We start from the raw sequence: 19,287 nt of genomic DNA on the forward strand, positions 1-19,287 counted from the left end.
CTAAGGATTTTCTGAAATTCAAGATGGTGGCACTGTTTGTTTGAAGACAATGGGTTTACACATTCTTGTCGGTTTTGGTGGGCTCCTGCTGCAGTGGCACTGGCACTCAGCTTGAAAACATTTCAAACAATGGCTGCTCGGATCATCTAGCTGCAGACCTCTCCATTTCAGCATTATGTTTTAGGGTCACGAAATTGTCAAATCCTGGCCTACGCTGGCCCTTAAAGCTGATTATTTAGTCATGTTTCTTCTAAATTAATTATACATTTTTTTCTTTTTGGAGCGAGCTCGGATGCCAGATGTTGAAGTGCCGACTCAAGAATCTGTTTTTGCCAAGGGAGTTTTTAAACTGCAACTTCTGATCACTGAGCTATTTAAAAGTTTGCCAGGACTTGCCGTGTCTTGGAATTTAAAATTTTGGCTCACCCCGTGAGGTCTTCTGACTCTGCACTCTGGAAAATTGAAGCTGGACTTCCAAGAGATTCTATGGAGTCTTCTGCTGCAGTGAGGAATTTTAAATTTCTTCATTCAGCTTCCAAGCCTTTCCCTGGCGATTTTCCTCTGCATGACTGCTTCTTGAGCTTTTCTTCAGTTCAGAATGCTTCTTTGAGTTTTTCTTGAGCCATGCAGGATTTTAGTTTTTCCCTGCATTTTTTGAGATTTTGGCTTTCCCCATTCGCTGCCACCATGTTGTAGGGTGTTGGATACCATTTGGTAGGTCTTAGGTAGGTTAACTGTGTGTATTTATTAATAACAAGATCTATGTACACATATACAATAAAGGATTCAAGATAGGAGCTGCCTCCACGCTTGCTTGTGCACACAGCCCTGTCCAACACTAGGCTGACCACTCGGTGCGAGTCATGTGTGGGCAGTACTGTGCTCAGTCTCACATTAACTCTTTTTGTGCCAGACCCTTATGCTCCAGTATCATCTGAACACATGACTCGTGATAACCTATCAGGAATCCATGTGTGGATATAAAGGAACCGTCCAGTTGGAGATCACAGCCACCATCTGTTATTGGTTTCTAAGACACTGATCGTTTATAACCTATGCTGATTAGTCTTTTAAATTCACCAGCTGCCCATAATTTCTTGGACTATAGAGCAGTGGCTAATGTTTAAAGAATTGTTGCGTAGTTTACGAAAAATATACATTCCTCTAAGGTACAAAAATCCCACAGAAAAGGTGACCGAACCATGGCTGACAAGAGAAATTTAACATAGTTTTAGACCAAAGGAAGAGGCTAATAATGTTGCCAATAAAGAGTAGTAAGCCTGAGGATTAGGAGGATTGTAGAATTTGGCAAAAGAGAACCAAAAAATTGATAAGGAAAGAAAATATGAGTAAGATGGCAAGAGACATAAAAACAGATTGTAAATGTTTCTATAGGTATGTAAATCGACCAAACTAAACTTGCAACAATGTTAACATGTGACTCTCACTCAGTGAATTATGTTTGGAAAGTTATGCAAGCTTTCTGCAGTTCAAGATTCTAGCACAGTAATGGAATTGCATTCATTACTCTGGAGAAAGCCATTTGGCCCTTAGAACCTGCTCTGTATTCAGTAAGATTATGACTGATCTTCAACCTTAACTCCACCTTCCTGCAGTATACCTATATCCCTTAATTCCTTCTGTACCTAAAAATTTATTGACCTCTGAGCATCTGCAGCCCTCTGGGTAGATAATTTCAAAGATTTACAACCCTGCTGCTGAGCATCAGGATGCAATGAAGAGGTGTGACTAGATATTTATCTTATGGCTTTACTGTCATGCACTCTTAAACACAAAAATAAAGAGCACAGATAGAAGATTAAGTGGAATTACGTGTTGCTGCTGCTATGAGAGAGTTCTTCGACTGTGCTTGCTTATTTAGGCCATTTAAGTGTGACATCTTTTTCATGCTAATTATTAGCCTCACTGAGACAGTCTCTGTTCATCTGTATGCTTGTCTTGAAGGCATTATTTTCATTTAATTAGCAAAACTAATTTCTTGGGAACAGGCTTGACACCGGAATGGTGTGCCCAATTGTTTACCCATAAGCCTGAAACAGAAAATAGCTTGGCAACCCAAGTGACCTGAATGAACAAGCACACAAGCTGATTTGAAAAGTGAGCAGGAAAACTTCAAAAAAGTTAGTTCTGTTGTAGGAAAAACAAGTTATTGTAAAAACTGATTATCCAGAACAATGTCATGCAGTATTTTCAGAAGATCTTAATTTATAACCATTCAGATCTGAAAATATTGTTATGATGATGAGGTTAATCTGCATGTGTCTTCAATAAAGATATACAGTTGAATTCAGATAAGTTTATTTCGATGAGGGTTCATTCTAAATTAATTCGGTTCAGCTTGATCACTGTCATGAACGCTGAACTTTACAAGATGGTTATGTTTTGAAATGTACCTTTAGCTAAAGTAAAACAGAATTCTAGATAAACACCTCAGCATGGAGACATGCCCATGTGATCCAATTGCCATGGGAAGAGAAATTTGAACAGAAAACCCATTGAGGTAGGGTGGCAGTTTTAACACCTTTTCACAGTATCTCAAAGGAAAAGGACAGCTGCTGTTTGAGACGCAGGAACAAAGGAGCTACTGCTGTGAAAAAGCAGGGCAAACTGTTTTGTGCCAACAGCCAAGCAAGATGCTTTTGAGGGTTCAGTTTCTGTTCATAAGAAAGGGAACAAAACAGTTGGTTTGCTGGAGAATGAGGGCGTAATTCCCATTAGCAGAAGGGTCGAGAACCATAGGACACCAAATTCAGGGGATTTGCAAAAAGGCCACGAGTAACAAGAAAAACTTTTTATTCAATAGCTGGTTAGGATCTGGAATGCACTGCCTGAGAGTGGTGGAGGCATATTCAATTGTGATTTTCAAAAGGGAATTTGAAGAGAGAAAGTTTGCAGTGTTATAGGGAAAGGGTAGGGAAGTGGGCTCAGCTGAGTTGCCCTCAGAAAGTTGGCACAGGCACAACAGGCCAAATGGCCTCTTACCATGTGGCAACTGTTCTATGATTTTATCTAACCTACTTCTGGCATTGTATCACTTGAGATTAACAGTAAGACTTTACTGTGAGGAATCTCTATGATTAGATTTTCTTTTCTTTAGGTTGCTTTTTTTTATAATCATTAAGTTGAATTTCTATTCCATGCAGTGCAATAAGTTGCTTTCATTTTCCTTCTCAGATGGGGATGGGCAACAGGAACAGTTATTGCCCGTCTGTGCAGATGAAGCCTGCCTTGAAAGCATCATTTATCGGAGCATGCAAGGATCTGAACAGGTGTGATATAACTCTGATGTTTTAAAGCTGTAGTGCTATGTTATTGCCTCACAATAATGTTTCCTTTTTTCTGGATATGAGTTGGAAATAATTCAAGGATATAATTTTCTTTTATTTTCAGCTGATCTTGTCCTTATGTCCTGAATTTCTTGTTAAGATAGACAATACCCAGAGAATAAAGCACAGATCCTTGCCACAGTACACAAATTGAATGATATCTTTTAGCTCCATTGTGCAAATGTGCAATATTGTAACTAAAGGGAAACTATTGGACATGGCAGCTTCAATGCTGTAATATTTATTACAATTAAAAAAAGAGCGTTAACTCTAGCGTTAAAGATTATCAATGCAGACACACAACTCCTATTCAGGGAGCCATCCTCCTGCTCCCAAACAGATCAAAAATACACCCAAAGCCATAATTTGGGCATTGTAAAGGTGTCCTTGGCATGAGCTTAAAAAAGGTGTTTGACTTCTTGGAAATGTCCACAGGTATAGTATTATAGTGGTTATGTTACTGGATTAATAATCAAGGAGCCTGGACTAGTGATCCAAAGACACAAATTCAAATCTCCCCATGCTATCTGGAAACTGAAATTCAGTTAATTAACTAAATTAGTAATGGTGACCATGAAAATACTGGATTCTCCTAAAAACACATTTGTTAATGTCCTTTAGGGATGGAAATCTGCTATCCTTAGTAAATCTAGCTAATATGTGATTCAACACTCTCTGAAATTGCCTAGCTAGCCACTCAGTTGCACCACACATTGCAACAATGTACGCAGCCTCATTAACCCTGCAAAATCTACCTCACTAACACCTGGCAACTTGACAAAATTGAGAGTGCTGTCCCACAGATCTGTCAAGCAACAGCTGGATGTAGTCATACTATAGTGGAGTATATCAAAAGACATCAACATGGAGAAGGCTGAAAGTACAAACAAGACAAAGGTTTATTCCATACAAGTGCACATTACAGGGAATACAACTCGAGAGAGGCCAATCACTGTTCGTTTCAGATATTTATACACTCTTACAACCTTGCCCATGTTCCAGTACACATGTATTCTGTTTATCACATGATTATATGGTAATCAAAGGACTCATCAAAACTGTGTTAAAACTAATCAAGTCTTTAACCGTTAAACTAATCAAGTCCCAACCTCAAATTAATCAGGTCTCAACACTTAAATTAATCTGACTTGCAGCTATGTCACTATTATACTGAGCTTAGAGTTCCATTTCCCCCTAGCCCTGTTGTGTAACTATTCCCATCCAAATTTTTGCCTTAGCTAATTTCCTCCCCCTACACGTACTCACAGATTCGTACTTTACTACCAATGCCCAGACACCTGTATCACTGGAGGTGGCAGTGTAGTGATATTCAGTCAGGAGGAACTGGTCTGAGGAGTCTTCAACATTTAACTGCAGACCTCTTGACTGCTCAATCTATCAGGCCAAATATGGGAAAGGAATCAACGATGAATCAATACTCCACGATGTTGAACACCACTTAAGTGAAGTACTCAGTGTAGCAAGGATACAGAACTTACTCTGGTTGGGAGCTTCAATGTTTATTGCCAAGTGTAGCTCAATAGCAACATTACTGGCCGAGTTGGCCAAATCAGTGAAGGACCTACCTGCCAGACTGGACCGGAAGCATGTGGTGAGAACCAACAAAAGGGAAAAAGCTACTTGACCTTGCCTTCACCAATCTACCTGTCGCAGATGTATCTACCCATATCAGTGTTGGTAAGAATGACCATTGCATTGTCGTTCTGGAAATGACGTCCTGTCTTTACAAAGATGACACTCTCCATTGTGTTGTATGGTGCTATCATCATGCTAATTGGGATAGATTCAGAACAGATCTAGCAGTTCAAACCTGCGCATAAATGAAGCATTGTAGGCCTTCAGTAGCAGAATTGTATTCCACCACAAGGTGTTGCCCCATGGCATGGTGTATTCACTCTCACTACCAGTACCATTAATCAAAGAGACCAACCCTGGTTCAATGAGGCATGTAGATGAGCACGCCAGGAACAACACCACGTTTACCTGAAAATGAAGTGCCAACCCAATGAAGCTGCATGACAGGACCAAAAGCATTCTAAAAAGCAAAAGGAGCACATTATAATGGAAACTAAGCAACCCTCCAATCAGTAGATTAGATTAAAGCTCTACAACGCTGCCACATCCAGGCATGAATGCTAATGGACAATTAAACAACTGAAGAGAGGAGAAGCATCTATGCACGCTCGCACCCTCAAAGGAGAAGGAGCCCAGCATGCGACTGCAAAATTCATTTGCCACCATCTTCAGCAAGTGGTGCTGTGTGGATGATCCATTTCTGCCTCCTGCTGAGGTTCCAACATCAGAGAAGGCAGCTTTCAGCCAACTAGATACATTCCATGTGATATCAAGAATTGGCTGAGAAAACTTGGTATAGCAAAGGCTGTGGGTCCCAACAACATTCTGGCTGTCGTGCTGAAGACATATTCTTCAGAACTAGTTGCTCTTCTAGCCAAACTGTTCCAGTGCAGCTACAACATTGAAATCTACCTGACAAAGTGAAAGATTTTCTAGGTATGTCCTATCCACAAAAGGACAATCCAATCTGTCCAATTACTGCCCATCAACCTACTCGCAATCACCATTAAGGTTATGAAAGGTACTGTCGACAACACTTTGAGCAACACTTGCTCACCAATAACCTGCTCACCATTGCTAATCTTGGATTTCGCCAGGAATACTTGGCTCCAGATCTCATTACAACCTTGGCCCAAACATGAGCAAAGGAGCTAAATCCTAGAGGTGAGGTGAGAGTAACTGCCATTGGTTAATTCATTCTGCAACCAGATGCCACTATTTCACTTAATATTAGATCTTTTTACAGAATGCATCATTACATTTGTCTGCTTCCTATCTAACCAATATCTAGCGTCCCAGAAATCTCTCTTTATAATGAATTGTGTGATTGGTTTAATGATGATATTATGCTATTGCCCCGAATGTGAGATAGTGGTAGTGATGTTACAGTTCACTCGGAGCCCAAGTTGTTGTGGCAACATGCACTTTTAGATATGCACATTTAGATGCATGGTGTAGTCTAGAGCCATGGATAGCGATGGTAGAGGCTCCAACTTTCTTTACATCACATGGCTAACCAAGAATCTCTCTTGCTGTTACCCGTAACCCATTGGCATGTATTGGAAGGATTTGCCAGTTGATATTCAACCTTTTTGGCCACGTTATGAACAGCTCCTCTTTGGCCATCAGATCCTGGGTTGGGACTCGAACCTGAAGTTCCTGGCTCAGAGGCAGGGATGTTACCCAGTGCTCCCAAGACCTGCTTAAGGTTCTCTTTTAATTCCACTGGCTATTTTGGTGGTTTTGAACCTGGGTTACGATCAGATGAGAAGGGTTGAACTGGCTCCTTTCTATTCCCTCTTGCCTTTGGAAAGAGGCAGAGAGAGGAGTGGATCTGCAGGGGATACACAGAAATCCACCAGCGCCCTGAGTTTGGGGGGAAAAAAGTGATCAGTGACATCACAGGAAAGTTGTAAGGTGATTGGTTGGTGAATAACCGCTGTTAGGGACTGTCTGTAAAAAGCTGGCATTTAGAAAAACATAGACTTTTAAATAACCCTAAAGTACCTCCTTGTGATTAATTTAGCGACACTAGCAGATGGGAAGTAACAAATTAGTGAGTCCATTATTTAGTTTATTCTTAACTGCTAGTGTTTAATTATTTTAGTTTTGAACTAAATTAATGTCTCTTACCACCACATAGTGTACTAATTTAAACATTGGTAATCTAATAATTAGTTAATCAAGATGCAATAAGGAGGGCAGGGCAGGTGATGTACTTTGCTTGTAGGATGTGGGAGCTCCTGGGTGCCAGTGAGATCCAAGGCAAGCACGTCAGCAGTAAGCGTCTACAACTTGAGGAGCTTCAGCTCAGAGTCATTGAGCTGGAGGCCGAGCTGCAGACACTCTGACACATCAGGGAGGGGGACACTTTGTTCCAGGAGGCAATCACACCCCTTATGATAGGATCTTCTGATTTGGTCAGGGACAGGAGGGTGTGCCTGCAATTGAGGCAAGTAAGGGGATCGAGAAGGTAGAATTGGAAGAGCCTCAGCCCTTGTATTTGTCCAACAGGTTCAAGGTATTTACAGCTGGTACAGATGAGAGTAGGAACTGTAGGGTGCATGAGCAAACTGACCATGGTACAGGAAGCTATTCAAGCGGGTAAGTTAACACGAATGTAGTAGTAGTATAGCGAGAGGAATAATACAGTTTTCTGCAGCTGAGGGTGACAGTCCAGAAGGCTGTGTTGCCTGCCCGGTGCCATGGCATGTGACATCTGCTGTAGGCTGGAGAGGAACTTGCAGTGGGAAAGGGAGGATTCAGTGGTCATGGTCCATGTTGGTACTTCTGACATAGATAGGAATATGAAGGAGGTTCTGCTTAGACAATATGTGCATCTAGGGGCTAAATTAAAAAGCAGACTCTCAGAGGAAATAATCTCTGAATTATTACCTGAGCCACAAGCAAATGGCATAGGGTAAATAAGATTAGAGAGTTAAATGCGTGGCTTAAAGATCGGTGTGGGGAAAATGGCTTTTGATTCCTGGGGCATTAGCATCAGTATTGGGGAAAGTGGGTGCTGTACCGTTGGGATGGTCTTCACCTCAACTGTGCTGGGTCCAGTGTTCTGGCGAGTCGTATAACTGGGACCAACTAGTAGAGAGGGCTTTAGACTAAATAGTGGGGGTGAGGGAAGATGTGATCAACTAAGGAGAGAGGAGAAGGTAAACGAACAGGATAGCAATAAGGAAAATGGTTAACAAAGTGTGTCAGGAAGGGACTGGGCAGACAAACATAAGAGTACGCCAGAAGTTAAGGCTAGAGATGCAAAAATAACAATTCAGAATTAAGGGCATTCTGCAAATGATGTGTGTATTCACATAACAAGGAAAATGAATTGACCGTTCTCATTACGGAGACATGGTTGCAGGGTGACCAAGGCTGGGAACTGAAAGTACAAGGGTATTCAGCATTTAGGACGGAGGGGCAAAAAGGAAAAGAAGGCAGGGTTGCACTGTTGATGAAGGATGGAATCTGTACATTAGTGATGAGGATCTTAGGTCGGAAGATCAAGATGTAGAATCAGTTTGGGTGGAGCTAAGAAACAATAAGGGGCAGAAAAGTTTGATAGGAATTGTTTTTAGACCACCAAATAGTAGTGGTAGTGTAGGGCATGGTATAAATAGAAACGCATGTAACAAGGGCAATACAGTAATCATGGGGGACTTCAGTCTGCATATAGACTGGGAGCAATGCTGAGGAGGACGAATTTCTGGAATTGTATAAGTGATGGTCTTCTAGAACATATGTTGAACCATCTAGAAAACAGGCTATTTAAGATCTAGTATTGTGCAATGAGAAAGAGTGAATTAATAATCCCATTGTTAAGGGTCCTTTAGGGAAAGAGTGACCATCATTTGCCATGAAGTTTAAAAGTAACGTAGTTCATTCCAAAACTAGTGTCTTTAATCAAAGCAAAGGAAACTACAAAGGTTTGAGGGGCAAGTTGGCTGAGGTAGATTGGGGAACTACATTAGAAGGTATGATGGTAGATGGGCAATGGCCAGCATTTAAAGGATTACAATTTGGTTTGCAACAAACTTACATCCCTTTAAGGTACAAAAAGCCAGCAGGAAATGTGATCCAACTATGACTAACAAGACAAGTTAAGGATTTTATCAGATCAAAGGAAGAGGCATATAAAGTTGCCAGAAAAAAAATAGTAAGCCTGAAGATTGGGATCATTTTAAAATTTAGCAAAGGAGAACCAAGAAATTGATTAAAAAAAAATAAAATATGAATTTAAACTAGTGAGGAACATAAAAACAGACTGTAAAAGCTTCTATAGGTATGTTAAGATGAAAAGGTTGGTAAAGACAAATGTGGGCCTCACAGGCAGAGAGAGGAGAATTTCTAATGAGTAATAAGGAAATGGCAGAGAAACTAAAGAAATATTTTATCTATCTTCATGGAGGAAGATACAAAAAAACTCCCCTGAAATATTGGGGAGCCAAGGGACTAATGAGATTGAAGATCTGAAAGAAATTAGTATTCGTTGAAAATTAGCGCTAGAGGAGGACGCTAGAGAAATTAATGGCACTGAAAGTTGATAAGTCACCTGGAACTGATGATCTACATCCCAGAGTGTTGAAAGAGGTGACTGTGGAGATAGTGGGTACATTGGTGACCATCTTTCAAAATTCTTTCGACTCTGGAATGGTGCCTGTTGATTGAAAGGCAGTAAATGTAACCCCACTATTTATGAAAGCAGGGAAAGAGTAGGCAAGAGCAAGGCAGAATATAATGCGAAAAAAAGTTGTTATTCACTTTGGTGGGAAAAACATAAATGCAGAACATTTCTTAAATGGGGCGAGATTGGGAATTGTTGATGTCCAAAGGGACCTGAGAGTTCTTGTTCATAAGTCACTGAAAGCTAACAGGCAGGTGCAGCAAGCAAATAGGAAGGCAAATGATATGTTAGCCTTTATTGCAAGGGGATTTGAGTACAGGAGTAAGAAAGTCTTGCTGCAGTTGTATAAAGCCTTGGTGAGATCACACCTGAGTATTGTATTCAGTTTTGGTCCACTTGCCTAAGGAAGGATATACTGACCATAGGGAGTGCAGTGAAGGTCACTAGACTAATCCCTGGGGCGGCAGGATTGTCCTCAGAGAAATTGAGGAAACTGGGCCTCTATTTTCTAGAATATTGACGAATGAGAGGTGTACAAAATCCTTACAGGGCTCAACAGGGTAGATTCAGAAATGATGTTTCCCCTGGTTGGGAGGCCTAGGACCAAGGGGACATTGTCACAGAATAAGAGGTAGGTCATTTAAGACTGAGATGAGGAATTTCTTCATTCAGAGAGTGTTGGATCTTTGGAATTCTGTACCCCAGAAGACTGGAGGCTTAGTCATTGTGTATGTTCAAAACAGAGGTTGATAGCTTTCTAGGTACGAATGACATCAAAGGATACAAGGATAGTGTGGGAGGATGGCAATGGGGTAGAAGATCAGCCATGATATAGTTAAATCTAGTTAGACCCGAGGGGCTGAATGGCCTATTCCTGTTATCCTCCTATTCAACCTCCTCGGCTGGTCACAAGTAAGGTTTTTCATGAGGATATACCTTTCCCAGAATGTGTTTGACTATTTAGGCAGTGAGCAAAAAGGAACCAACCAAATGAGCAAATTTATTGATCACTAAACCTGAGAAAAGAAATAATAAAAATGCAATATCTCACAAAGAGAGAAATGGAGGGTTTTAAAAATATTTTTGGGGAATACTCTGTTATTCTGTAAAGAAGGCTATATGTGTGTGTGTGAATGATTTAATTAAGCTGGGCAAAGGTTACTAGAAGACAGGTTGTCTGGAGGGTTTGAAACATGAAAGGTTAGAGGCGTTAGGTTTGGGGCACAAGTGAATAGGTTGGATCTAACGTTTGCATTTTTAGATAAGTTCAGAGTTTATTTGAATATCAAGGGGAAGTCAGAGGTAACAAGAAACATGTTTGTTTCTGGCAGGAGTTCCATAGATAAACAGAAGAGGGTACATTATATTTTATTGACCTGAAAGCAGAGAAAAAATAGAAACACGAAAGATTTTATATTTGGAAGGGTTTAAGTTTCGAAGAGGTGTGAGAATAATGGAACCTGAGATTAAAGGGTAAAAAAGGTATTTTAGAGTTACTGTGGAGAGCCTAGGTGTTGAGCTCATGCTGTTAGCTGTTGGCTGTGAGAGGAACATCTCTTGAAAATAGCTCTAGGCTGGGAGGAGGTGCAGTTTGAATCAACCACCCAGTCAAGCCAGCAAAGTTGTAGGCTGAAAAAGCAGCCTTGTTCTGAAGTCTTGAATTTCCACAGCAGAGTGGAAGAGAATTAGAGGTCATGCGGTATCCCTTTATTACAGCTACAGCAGTTTGCCTTGGGTAATATTACTGGATTTTTATAGTTAAACATCTGTAAGGGAGTGTTGCCTGGAAGGTGTTACCTATGGGACTGACCAAGTAGAGATTCTTTTTGGGGAAATATTTTATAAGACTAAATTTAACTGTGTAACTCTAATCTTGTGTGCTTAAGTTTCCTTTTATTCTTGTTAATAAAATTTCTACTTTTAACTTTTAAAATCCCAAAAGTGTTACTGGACTTCTTGCTGTTGAGATCAGTACATCACCTTCCTGTTTACAGGAATGCAAAAAAAAAGTCCTATCGCCCGTAAGCCATGTTTCCCTCTGGGATTTGGTTTGTGCAGCAATTAACATCGGCTGTGGTCATAACAACACACATGTATCAGAAATAAGGGAAGTTAGAGTCCAATTAAAAATAAGTTAAAAGATTATATGATAAAATTGGTGGGGTATTAAATAGTGAGGAGGATAGCCTTAGATTACAGGAGGATATAGATGGGCTGGTCAGATGGGCTGATTAGTGGCAAATGGAATTTAATCCGGATAAGTGTGAGATGATGCACTTGGGCAGGACAAACAAGGCACAGGAATATACAATGAACGGTAGGACCCTGGGAAGTACCGAGGATCAGAAGGACCTTGGTGTGCATGTCCACCAGTCCCTTAAGGTAGCAGGACAAGTAGATAAGGTGGTTAAGAAGGTATATGGGATACTCGCCTTCCTTAGCCAAGGCATAGAATATAAGAGCAGGGAGGTTATACTGGAACTGTATAAAACGCTGGTTAGGACACAGCAAGAGTATTGCATGCAGTTCTGGAATCCGCATTATTGGAAGGATGTGATTGCACAAGAGAGAGCGCAGAGGAGATTTACCAGAATGTTGCCTGAACTGGAGAGTTTTAGTTATGAGGAGAGATTGGATAGACTGGGGTTATTTTCCCTGGAGCAGAGGAGATTGAGGGGGGACATGATTGAGGTGTATAAAATTATGAGGGGCATAGATAGGGTAAACAGGAAAGAACTTTTTCCCTTAGTGGAGGGATCAATAACCAGGGGGCATAGATTTAAGGTAAGGGGCAGGACATTTAGAGGGGATGTGAGGAAGAATTTTTTCATCCAGAGAGTGGTGGGAATCTGGAACCCACTGCCTGAAAGGGTGGTAGAGGCAGATACCCTCATAACACTTAAGAAGTACTTGGATGTGCACTTGCGATGCCATGGCATACAAGACTATGGGCCTAGTGCTAGAAAATGGGATTAGAATAGTTAGGTACATATTTGACCGGCGCAGACTTGATGGGCTGAAGGGCCTTTTTCTGTGCTGTAGATCTCTATGACTCTATGGTTAAGTGTCCTTTGAGGCATAGATTTTTAAATGTTGTGGCCAGTTTGGGTTAGCTGTTTTCATGAATGCGATCAGATGTGGAAGATATTGCAATTATTAAGAGAATAACTATGGAAAGAGTAGAGCCAATTAGGGACCATAGAGGTAATCTATGTGTAGTCCCAGAAGACGTTGGTACAGTCCTCAATGAATGCTTTCTGTCAGTCTTCACAATGGAAAAGGACGACGCATGTATAGACATCAGGGCGGAGAACTGTGAAATATCAGAGGAAATTAACATAGAGAGAGAGGAGGTACTAGCGGGCTTAGTGACCTTAAAAGTGGATACATCCACAGGCCCAGATGAGATGTATCCCAGGCTGTTGAGGGGAGCAAGGGAAGAGATATCGGGCCCTGACAGTAATTTTCAAATCCTCTCTGGCCACAAATGAGGTGCCAGAGGACTGGAGGACTGCTAACGTTACCCCATTATTAAGAAAGGGAGGAAGGGATAGACCAGGAAATTGCAGGTCAGTCAGTCTAACCTCGGTGGTGGGGAAGTTACTAGAAAGAATCCTGAGCGACCAAATATATCTACACTTGGAGAGAACAGATTAATCAGGGATAGTCAGCACCGATTTGTTAAGGGAAAGTCGTGTTTGACAATTTGATTGAATTTTTTGAGGAGGTAACAAGGAGTGTTGTTGATAGCCAAGAAAATAAGAGCCCATGAGATCCAAGGCAAAGTGGCACGTTGAATCCAAAATTGGCTGAGAAACAGGAAGCAGAGGGTGATGATAGAGGGGTGTTTCTATGACTGGAATACTGTTTCCAGTGGGGTTCCGCAGGGGATGCCTATGGCCTAAAAAGTCCAGAAATGGCCGATCTCACCTGATCTTGGAAGCTAAGCAGACTCAAGCATGGTTAGTACTTGGATGGGGGACTGCCTGGGAACACCAGGTGCAGGAGGCTTGTTTGTTTTAGTTACAGAGCCCCATCGGGGGCTGTCACCCACTTTGATTACTATTTTTTGATCATCCGTTCTTTTAAAAGAATCTATAAAGAGACACTTGGCTTTGGCTATATTAGTCTGAAAACGCCCGATCTTGTCTGATCTCAGAAGCTACGCAGGCTCAAGCCTGCTTGGATGTGAGACTGCCTTGGAAAACCAGGTGCAGTAAACTTTTCAAGGGCTGGAGTGCATCATCAGCCTTTGAAACCACATTTTAAATGAATTTATTAAGTTTCCTTTTAAAGCTTTGTTTTTTTGTTACATTGCCCCTTTAAGGGGCTTTCAATTAGTTAATTAGTTTATTTTATAAGTAATCAAAAAATTATATGAAGAGAGACCTCCCAACTGTCTGCTCCTCTTCTGTGGCTTTGTTTGCGCCCTGGTGTCCCTAGAGAGGGAGATTGCGGTGTCTCCCAGTACAGCTGAGCCTTCTGCAACCGGTGGGCACTGCAGGGGCTGAAGTGCATAATCAGCACCAGGAATACGATTGTAATTTAATTTGATAAGTTTTGTTTAAAGATTTGTCTTTTTTGTTACAGTGCCTCTTTAAGAGGCTGATCATTTGTTCATTGCTAATGCGTTACTCAAAAGAGTATCAAGAGAGACTTAACAAGTCCAGGAATTGGGCAGTTGAAGGGGCCATTTGAAATGACGGCCCCTCTTCTATGGTCATATCTGTGCCCGGGTGTCCTTGGAGAGGGAAGATGCAGTGTTGACCGGTATGCTTGAGACGTTCTGCAACTGGTGGGTGTCACAGGGGCTAGTATGTATCATCAGCCCCAGGGACCTTACTTTAATTTGATATTTCCTTGATTTGATGTTTGTTACAATAACATCTCAGAACCTCTTTCAAAGTGGTTGATCATTTATTTATCTCATTTGTTTTTTTGATTTTCAAAAAGAGCATAGACAGACTTGCTGGGAAGATGGTGGCATGTGGTAATGTCATTGTACTAGAAATCCAGAGGCAGAGGCTACTGTCCTGGAGACACAGGTGTCACGAGGCTGTGCCCCATTATTTCTGAAAATATGATTTTTCAACTTTCAACTGACTGGAAATTTTGTATTTTAAAGTGAGACAGAACAAACTACTTAAAAATGTACGGCCAGTTTCCAAGGTGAAGGTGAAAAACAAACAAGTCAAAAATAAAGACAAACAAGTGTGAAGGGAGGACATTTTCTGTAATTCAGAGATGCAACAAAACTTGTCACTGAGGAAGAGACATTAAAACATCAAGTGCTGGATGTTGAAACAATGGCTGCCACAGACAGACCCACTCAAAACCACTTGGAAATACACAATGGGTGAAGTATAACCGGCAGGATGCAGCCATAGCAGAGAGTTTGCAAGAAACACTTCAGCAGAAGAGACAGGGTGAAAGCTGTTTTTCTCATCCCTCTTTTGGAACAAGTGGAAGCCAACTTTATTAGGAATCTACTAGCGAACCAAGATAGGCCCATAGACGTTTACAGCACAGGAGGCCATTCAGCCCATCGTGTCCATGTCGGTCAACAAAGATCTGACTAAAACAGAATTACCTGGAAAAACTCAGCAGGTCTGGCAGCATCGGCGGAGAAGAAAAGAGTTGACGTTTCGAGTCCTCATGACCCTTCGACAGAACTTGAGTTCGAGTCCAAGAAAGAGTTGAAATATAAGCTGGTTTAAGGTGTGTGTGTGGGGGGCGGAGAGATAGAGAGACAGAGAGGGGGGGGGGGGGGGGGGGTGTGGTTGTAGGGATCACTGCTTGTTTATCCCTACAACCATACACCGCCCCCCCCACCTCTCTGTCTCTCTATCTCTCCGCCCCCCCCCACACACACCTTAAACCAGCTTATATTTCAACTCTTTCTTGGACTCGAACTCAAGTTCTGTCGAAGGGTCATGAGGACTCGAAACGTCAACTCTTTTCTTCTCCGCCGATGCTGCCAGACCTGCTGAGTTTTTCCAGGTAATTCTGTTTTTGTTTTGGATTTCCAGCATCCGCAGTTTTTTGTTTTTAAAGATCTGACTACGCTAATTCCATTTTCCAGCACTTGGCCCATAGCCCTGGAGCCTATGGGAACGGAAGTGAATATCTAAATATGTCTTAAGTGTTATGAGAGTTTCTGACTCAACCACCCTTCCAGGCAGTGAGTTCCAGACTCCCACCAGCCTCTGAGTGAAAAAGATTCTCCTCATCTCCATTCTTAGCCTTCTACCTCTTACCTTAAATCTATGCCCCCTGGTTATTGACCCCTCAACTAATGGAAAAAGTGCCTTCCTATCCTATCTCTATCTATGCCCCTCATAATCCTGTACACCTCTCAAACTTCGCTGCTCCAAGGAAAATAATCTCAGCCTATCCAATCTTTCTTCAAAGCTCAGACCATCCAGCCCAGGCAGCATCCTAGTAAGTCTCCTCTGCACCCTCTCCAATGCATTTATAGTCTCTTAAAAGAACAAATAATCAAACAATAATAATCAAAGTGGGTGACAACCCTGGGGGGGTGGGGGGCACTGTAACAAAAACATAAAAGGAAACTTAATGAACTAAACAAGTCTCTCTTTATATGTGCTGAAGGTACTTAATCAATGTCCTTCACCTGTGTATCCTTAACCTGAATAATACAATTAACTCTCTTGACATCAAGGCAGCATTTGACAAAATGTGATACGAAGGAGTCCTAATAAAATTGAAGTCAATGGAAATCAAACATTGGGGCAAACTGTCCACTGGTTGGAGTCATACCTAGCAGAAAGGCAATGGTTACGATAGTTGGAAACCAATTATTTCAGCCCCAGGACATCACGGTATGAGTTTCTCAGGGTGGTGTCTCAACCATCTTCAGCTGCGTCATCAATGACTTTTCCCCCATCATAAGGTCAGAAGTGAGGATGTTTGCCGATATCACAGTTCTATTTGCATCTCCTCAGATAACGAAGCATTGAGCAAGACATGGGCAGCATTCAGACTTGGGCTAATAGTTGGCAAGTAACATTCACACCACACAAGTGCCAGGCAATGACCAACTCGAGCAAGAGAGAGTGTGGATAAAGGGGAACCGGTGGATGTACTGTACTTAGATTTCCAGAAGACATTTGATAAGGTGCCACAAAAAAGGTTATTGCAGAAAATAAAAGCTCGTGGTGTAGGGGGTAACATATTGGCACAGATAGAAAATTAGCTAGCTAAGAGGAAACAGAGGGGAGCCATAAATGGGTCTTTTTCTGGTTGGTAGAATGTAACGAGTGGTGTGCCACAGGGGTCAGTGCTGGGGCCTCAACTTTTTACATTTATCTAAATGACTTGGATAAAGAGACTGAAGGTATGGTTACTAAATTTGTTGACAACACAAAGATAGGTAGGAAAGTAAGTTGTGAAGAGGATATAAGGGAGCTATAAAGATCTGGCAAATGGAGTACAATGTGGGCAAATGTGAAATTGTCCTTTTTAGTAGGAAAAATTAAAAAAGCAGCATATTATCTAAATGGTGAGAGGTTGCAGCGCCCTGAGATTCTCGTACATGGATCACAAAAGGCAGATACAGCAAGTAATTAGGAAAGCTAATAGAATGTTACTGTTTATTGTGAGAGAAATTGATTACAAAAGTAGGGAGATTGTGTTTCAGTTTTACAGAGCACAGGGAGACCATATCTAGAGTACAGTGTACAGTATAGTCCCTTTATTTAAGGAAGGATGTAAATGCATTAGAAGTTCAGCGAAGGTTTACCAGATTAATACCAGGCATAGGCGGGTTGTCTTATGAGGAAACGTTGGACAGGTTAGACTTCTTTCCACTGGGAGTTTAGAAAAGTCAGAGGCGACTTGATTGAACCCTTTAAGATCCTGAGGGGTCTTGACAGAGTGCATATGGAGAGGATGTTACCTCTTGTAGAAGAATCGAGAACTAGGAGTCATGGTTTAAACATAATGGCTCGCTAATTTAAGACAGATGAGGAAAATTTTTTTTTTCTGAGGCTTGAGAGCCTTTGGAACTCTCTTCCTCAAAAGGCAGTAGAAGGAGAGTCTGAATATTTTTAAGGCAAAGCTAGATAGATTCTTGATAAACAAGGGGGTAAAAGGTTATTGGAGGTGTGCAGGAATGTGTAGTGGAGGTTACAGTAAGATCAGCTACGATCTTATTGAATGGCAGAGCAGGCTCAAGGAGCCGAGTGGCCAACTGCTCCTAATTCATATGTTTGTAAGCACCTTCACTTGCCTTTCCAAGGCATTACAATCACTTAATTCCCCCACCATGAACATCCTTGGTGTGGGGGTGGTGGGGTTTGGGGGGTGGGGGGGGTGGTGATCATTAACCAGAAACTTAACTGGACTAGCCGTAAAAATACTGTGATTGCAAGAGCAAATCAGAAGCTGGGTGTTCCGTGTTGAGTGACCTTCCACCTGACTCCCCAAGATCTGTGAACTATCTACAGGGCACAGGTCAGGAGTGTGGTAGAATATTTGCCCCACTTGCTTGGATGAGTGCAGGACCAACAACATAAAGCAGCTCAACACCACTTAGGACAAAGCAGCTGGCTTGATCAGCATCCCATCCATCACCTTAAACGTTCACCCCCTCCGCCAAGGGTGCACCATGGCTGCAATGTGTACCATCTACAGGATGCACTGCAGCAACCAATCTATGCTTCTTTGACAGCACCTTCAAAATTTATTACCTCTATCACCGAGAGGGATATAGGCAGCAGGGCCAGGGAGAGAAATCATGGGCCCTAGTACTTTTCCTCTTTCTGGGCCCCTTATTCCCCACACCCCTCCCCCCCACTTAACTTTCAATTCACCAATCCACAGAAAGGTGCTAGTAAAATGATAATGCCCAATATTGGAATCTGGATACAAATATCATCAGATATACATGTAGCTTGAGTCATTAATATTGTTATGATCCCCAGTTGAGGTTACCACTGGACAAGCCTGATCCCAGGGTGGAACTCAGCTTGAAAGATCCTTATTTGTATTTTTTTGTTTAAATACGTGGAGAAGGGCTACTGAACAGAGTTACTGGAGTCAGCTAATGAACTTTTAACAAAAGCATAAAACATTTATTAACCAAGAAAAGATGAACCATATTACAATACTCCTTCACCCACAACTATACCTTTACAAATACTTACGGATTTGTAAGGATAATACAAGTTACAAAAGCTATCTTACACACTAATGTTCACAATAAGTACACAGTCCGTGTAAACCACTTAGCGCAAGACACACCACACTCTGAAACCAAGTGACGGATGCCACCTCAACCAGATGCTATGGATCTCTCCTCAGCTCACCCCAGACACTTGTCACACAGTGAGCCAACCAGTCTCACTGAACTTTATCTTTCACATGAGGGTTTCCGTTCTCCACTTTCCAAAAACTCACTTTGGAATCTTCTCCCAAACCAATGCTTTCTTTCAGGCACCTTCTGCAAGTGTTCACCTCCAGGGCTTTGAACTCTCCTTCCAATGTTCCTTTCCCCTAGGTCACCACATGCGTTCAAGCTTTCCTCCATGCACTCTCTCTCACTGACTCAGTTGTCAATGGTCCAGCACTGCTTCACATGCCATAGCAAAGGGTTACAGACCTTCAGTTGTCTCTTTGGACCTTCTGACTTTTCACAAGCCTCTATCTCTTTACACTTGATGCCTTTCCCTCTGCTCCTTACTTTCACTT

General features: G+C 41.7%; 1 protein-coding gene across 2 annotated transcripts in view; it reads left to right on the forward strand.

The window, feature by feature from the left end:
- The window catches only part of itfg1 (integrin alpha FG-GAP repeat containing 1), a 292,356-nt gene that overhangs the window by 112,048 nt on the left and 161,021 nt on the right, over positions 1-19,287 (forward strand). For both annotated transcript variants that reach the window (XM_041192254.1, XM_041192255.1), the window contains one exon: positions 3,196-3,290. In XM_041192254.1, coding sequence (XP_041048188.1) covers positions 3,196-3,290 — 95 coding nt within the window. The remainder of the gene's footprint in view (positions 1-3,195; positions 3,291-19,287) is intronic.

Source organism: Carcharodon carcharias, chromosome 7, assembly GCF_017639515.1.
Source record: "Carcharodon carcharias isolate sCarCar2 chromosome 7, sCarCar2.pri, whole genome shotgun sequence".
Taxonomy (NCBI): Eukaryota; Metazoa; Chordata; class Chondrichthyes; order Lamniformes; family Lamnidae; genus Carcharodon; species Carcharodon carcharias.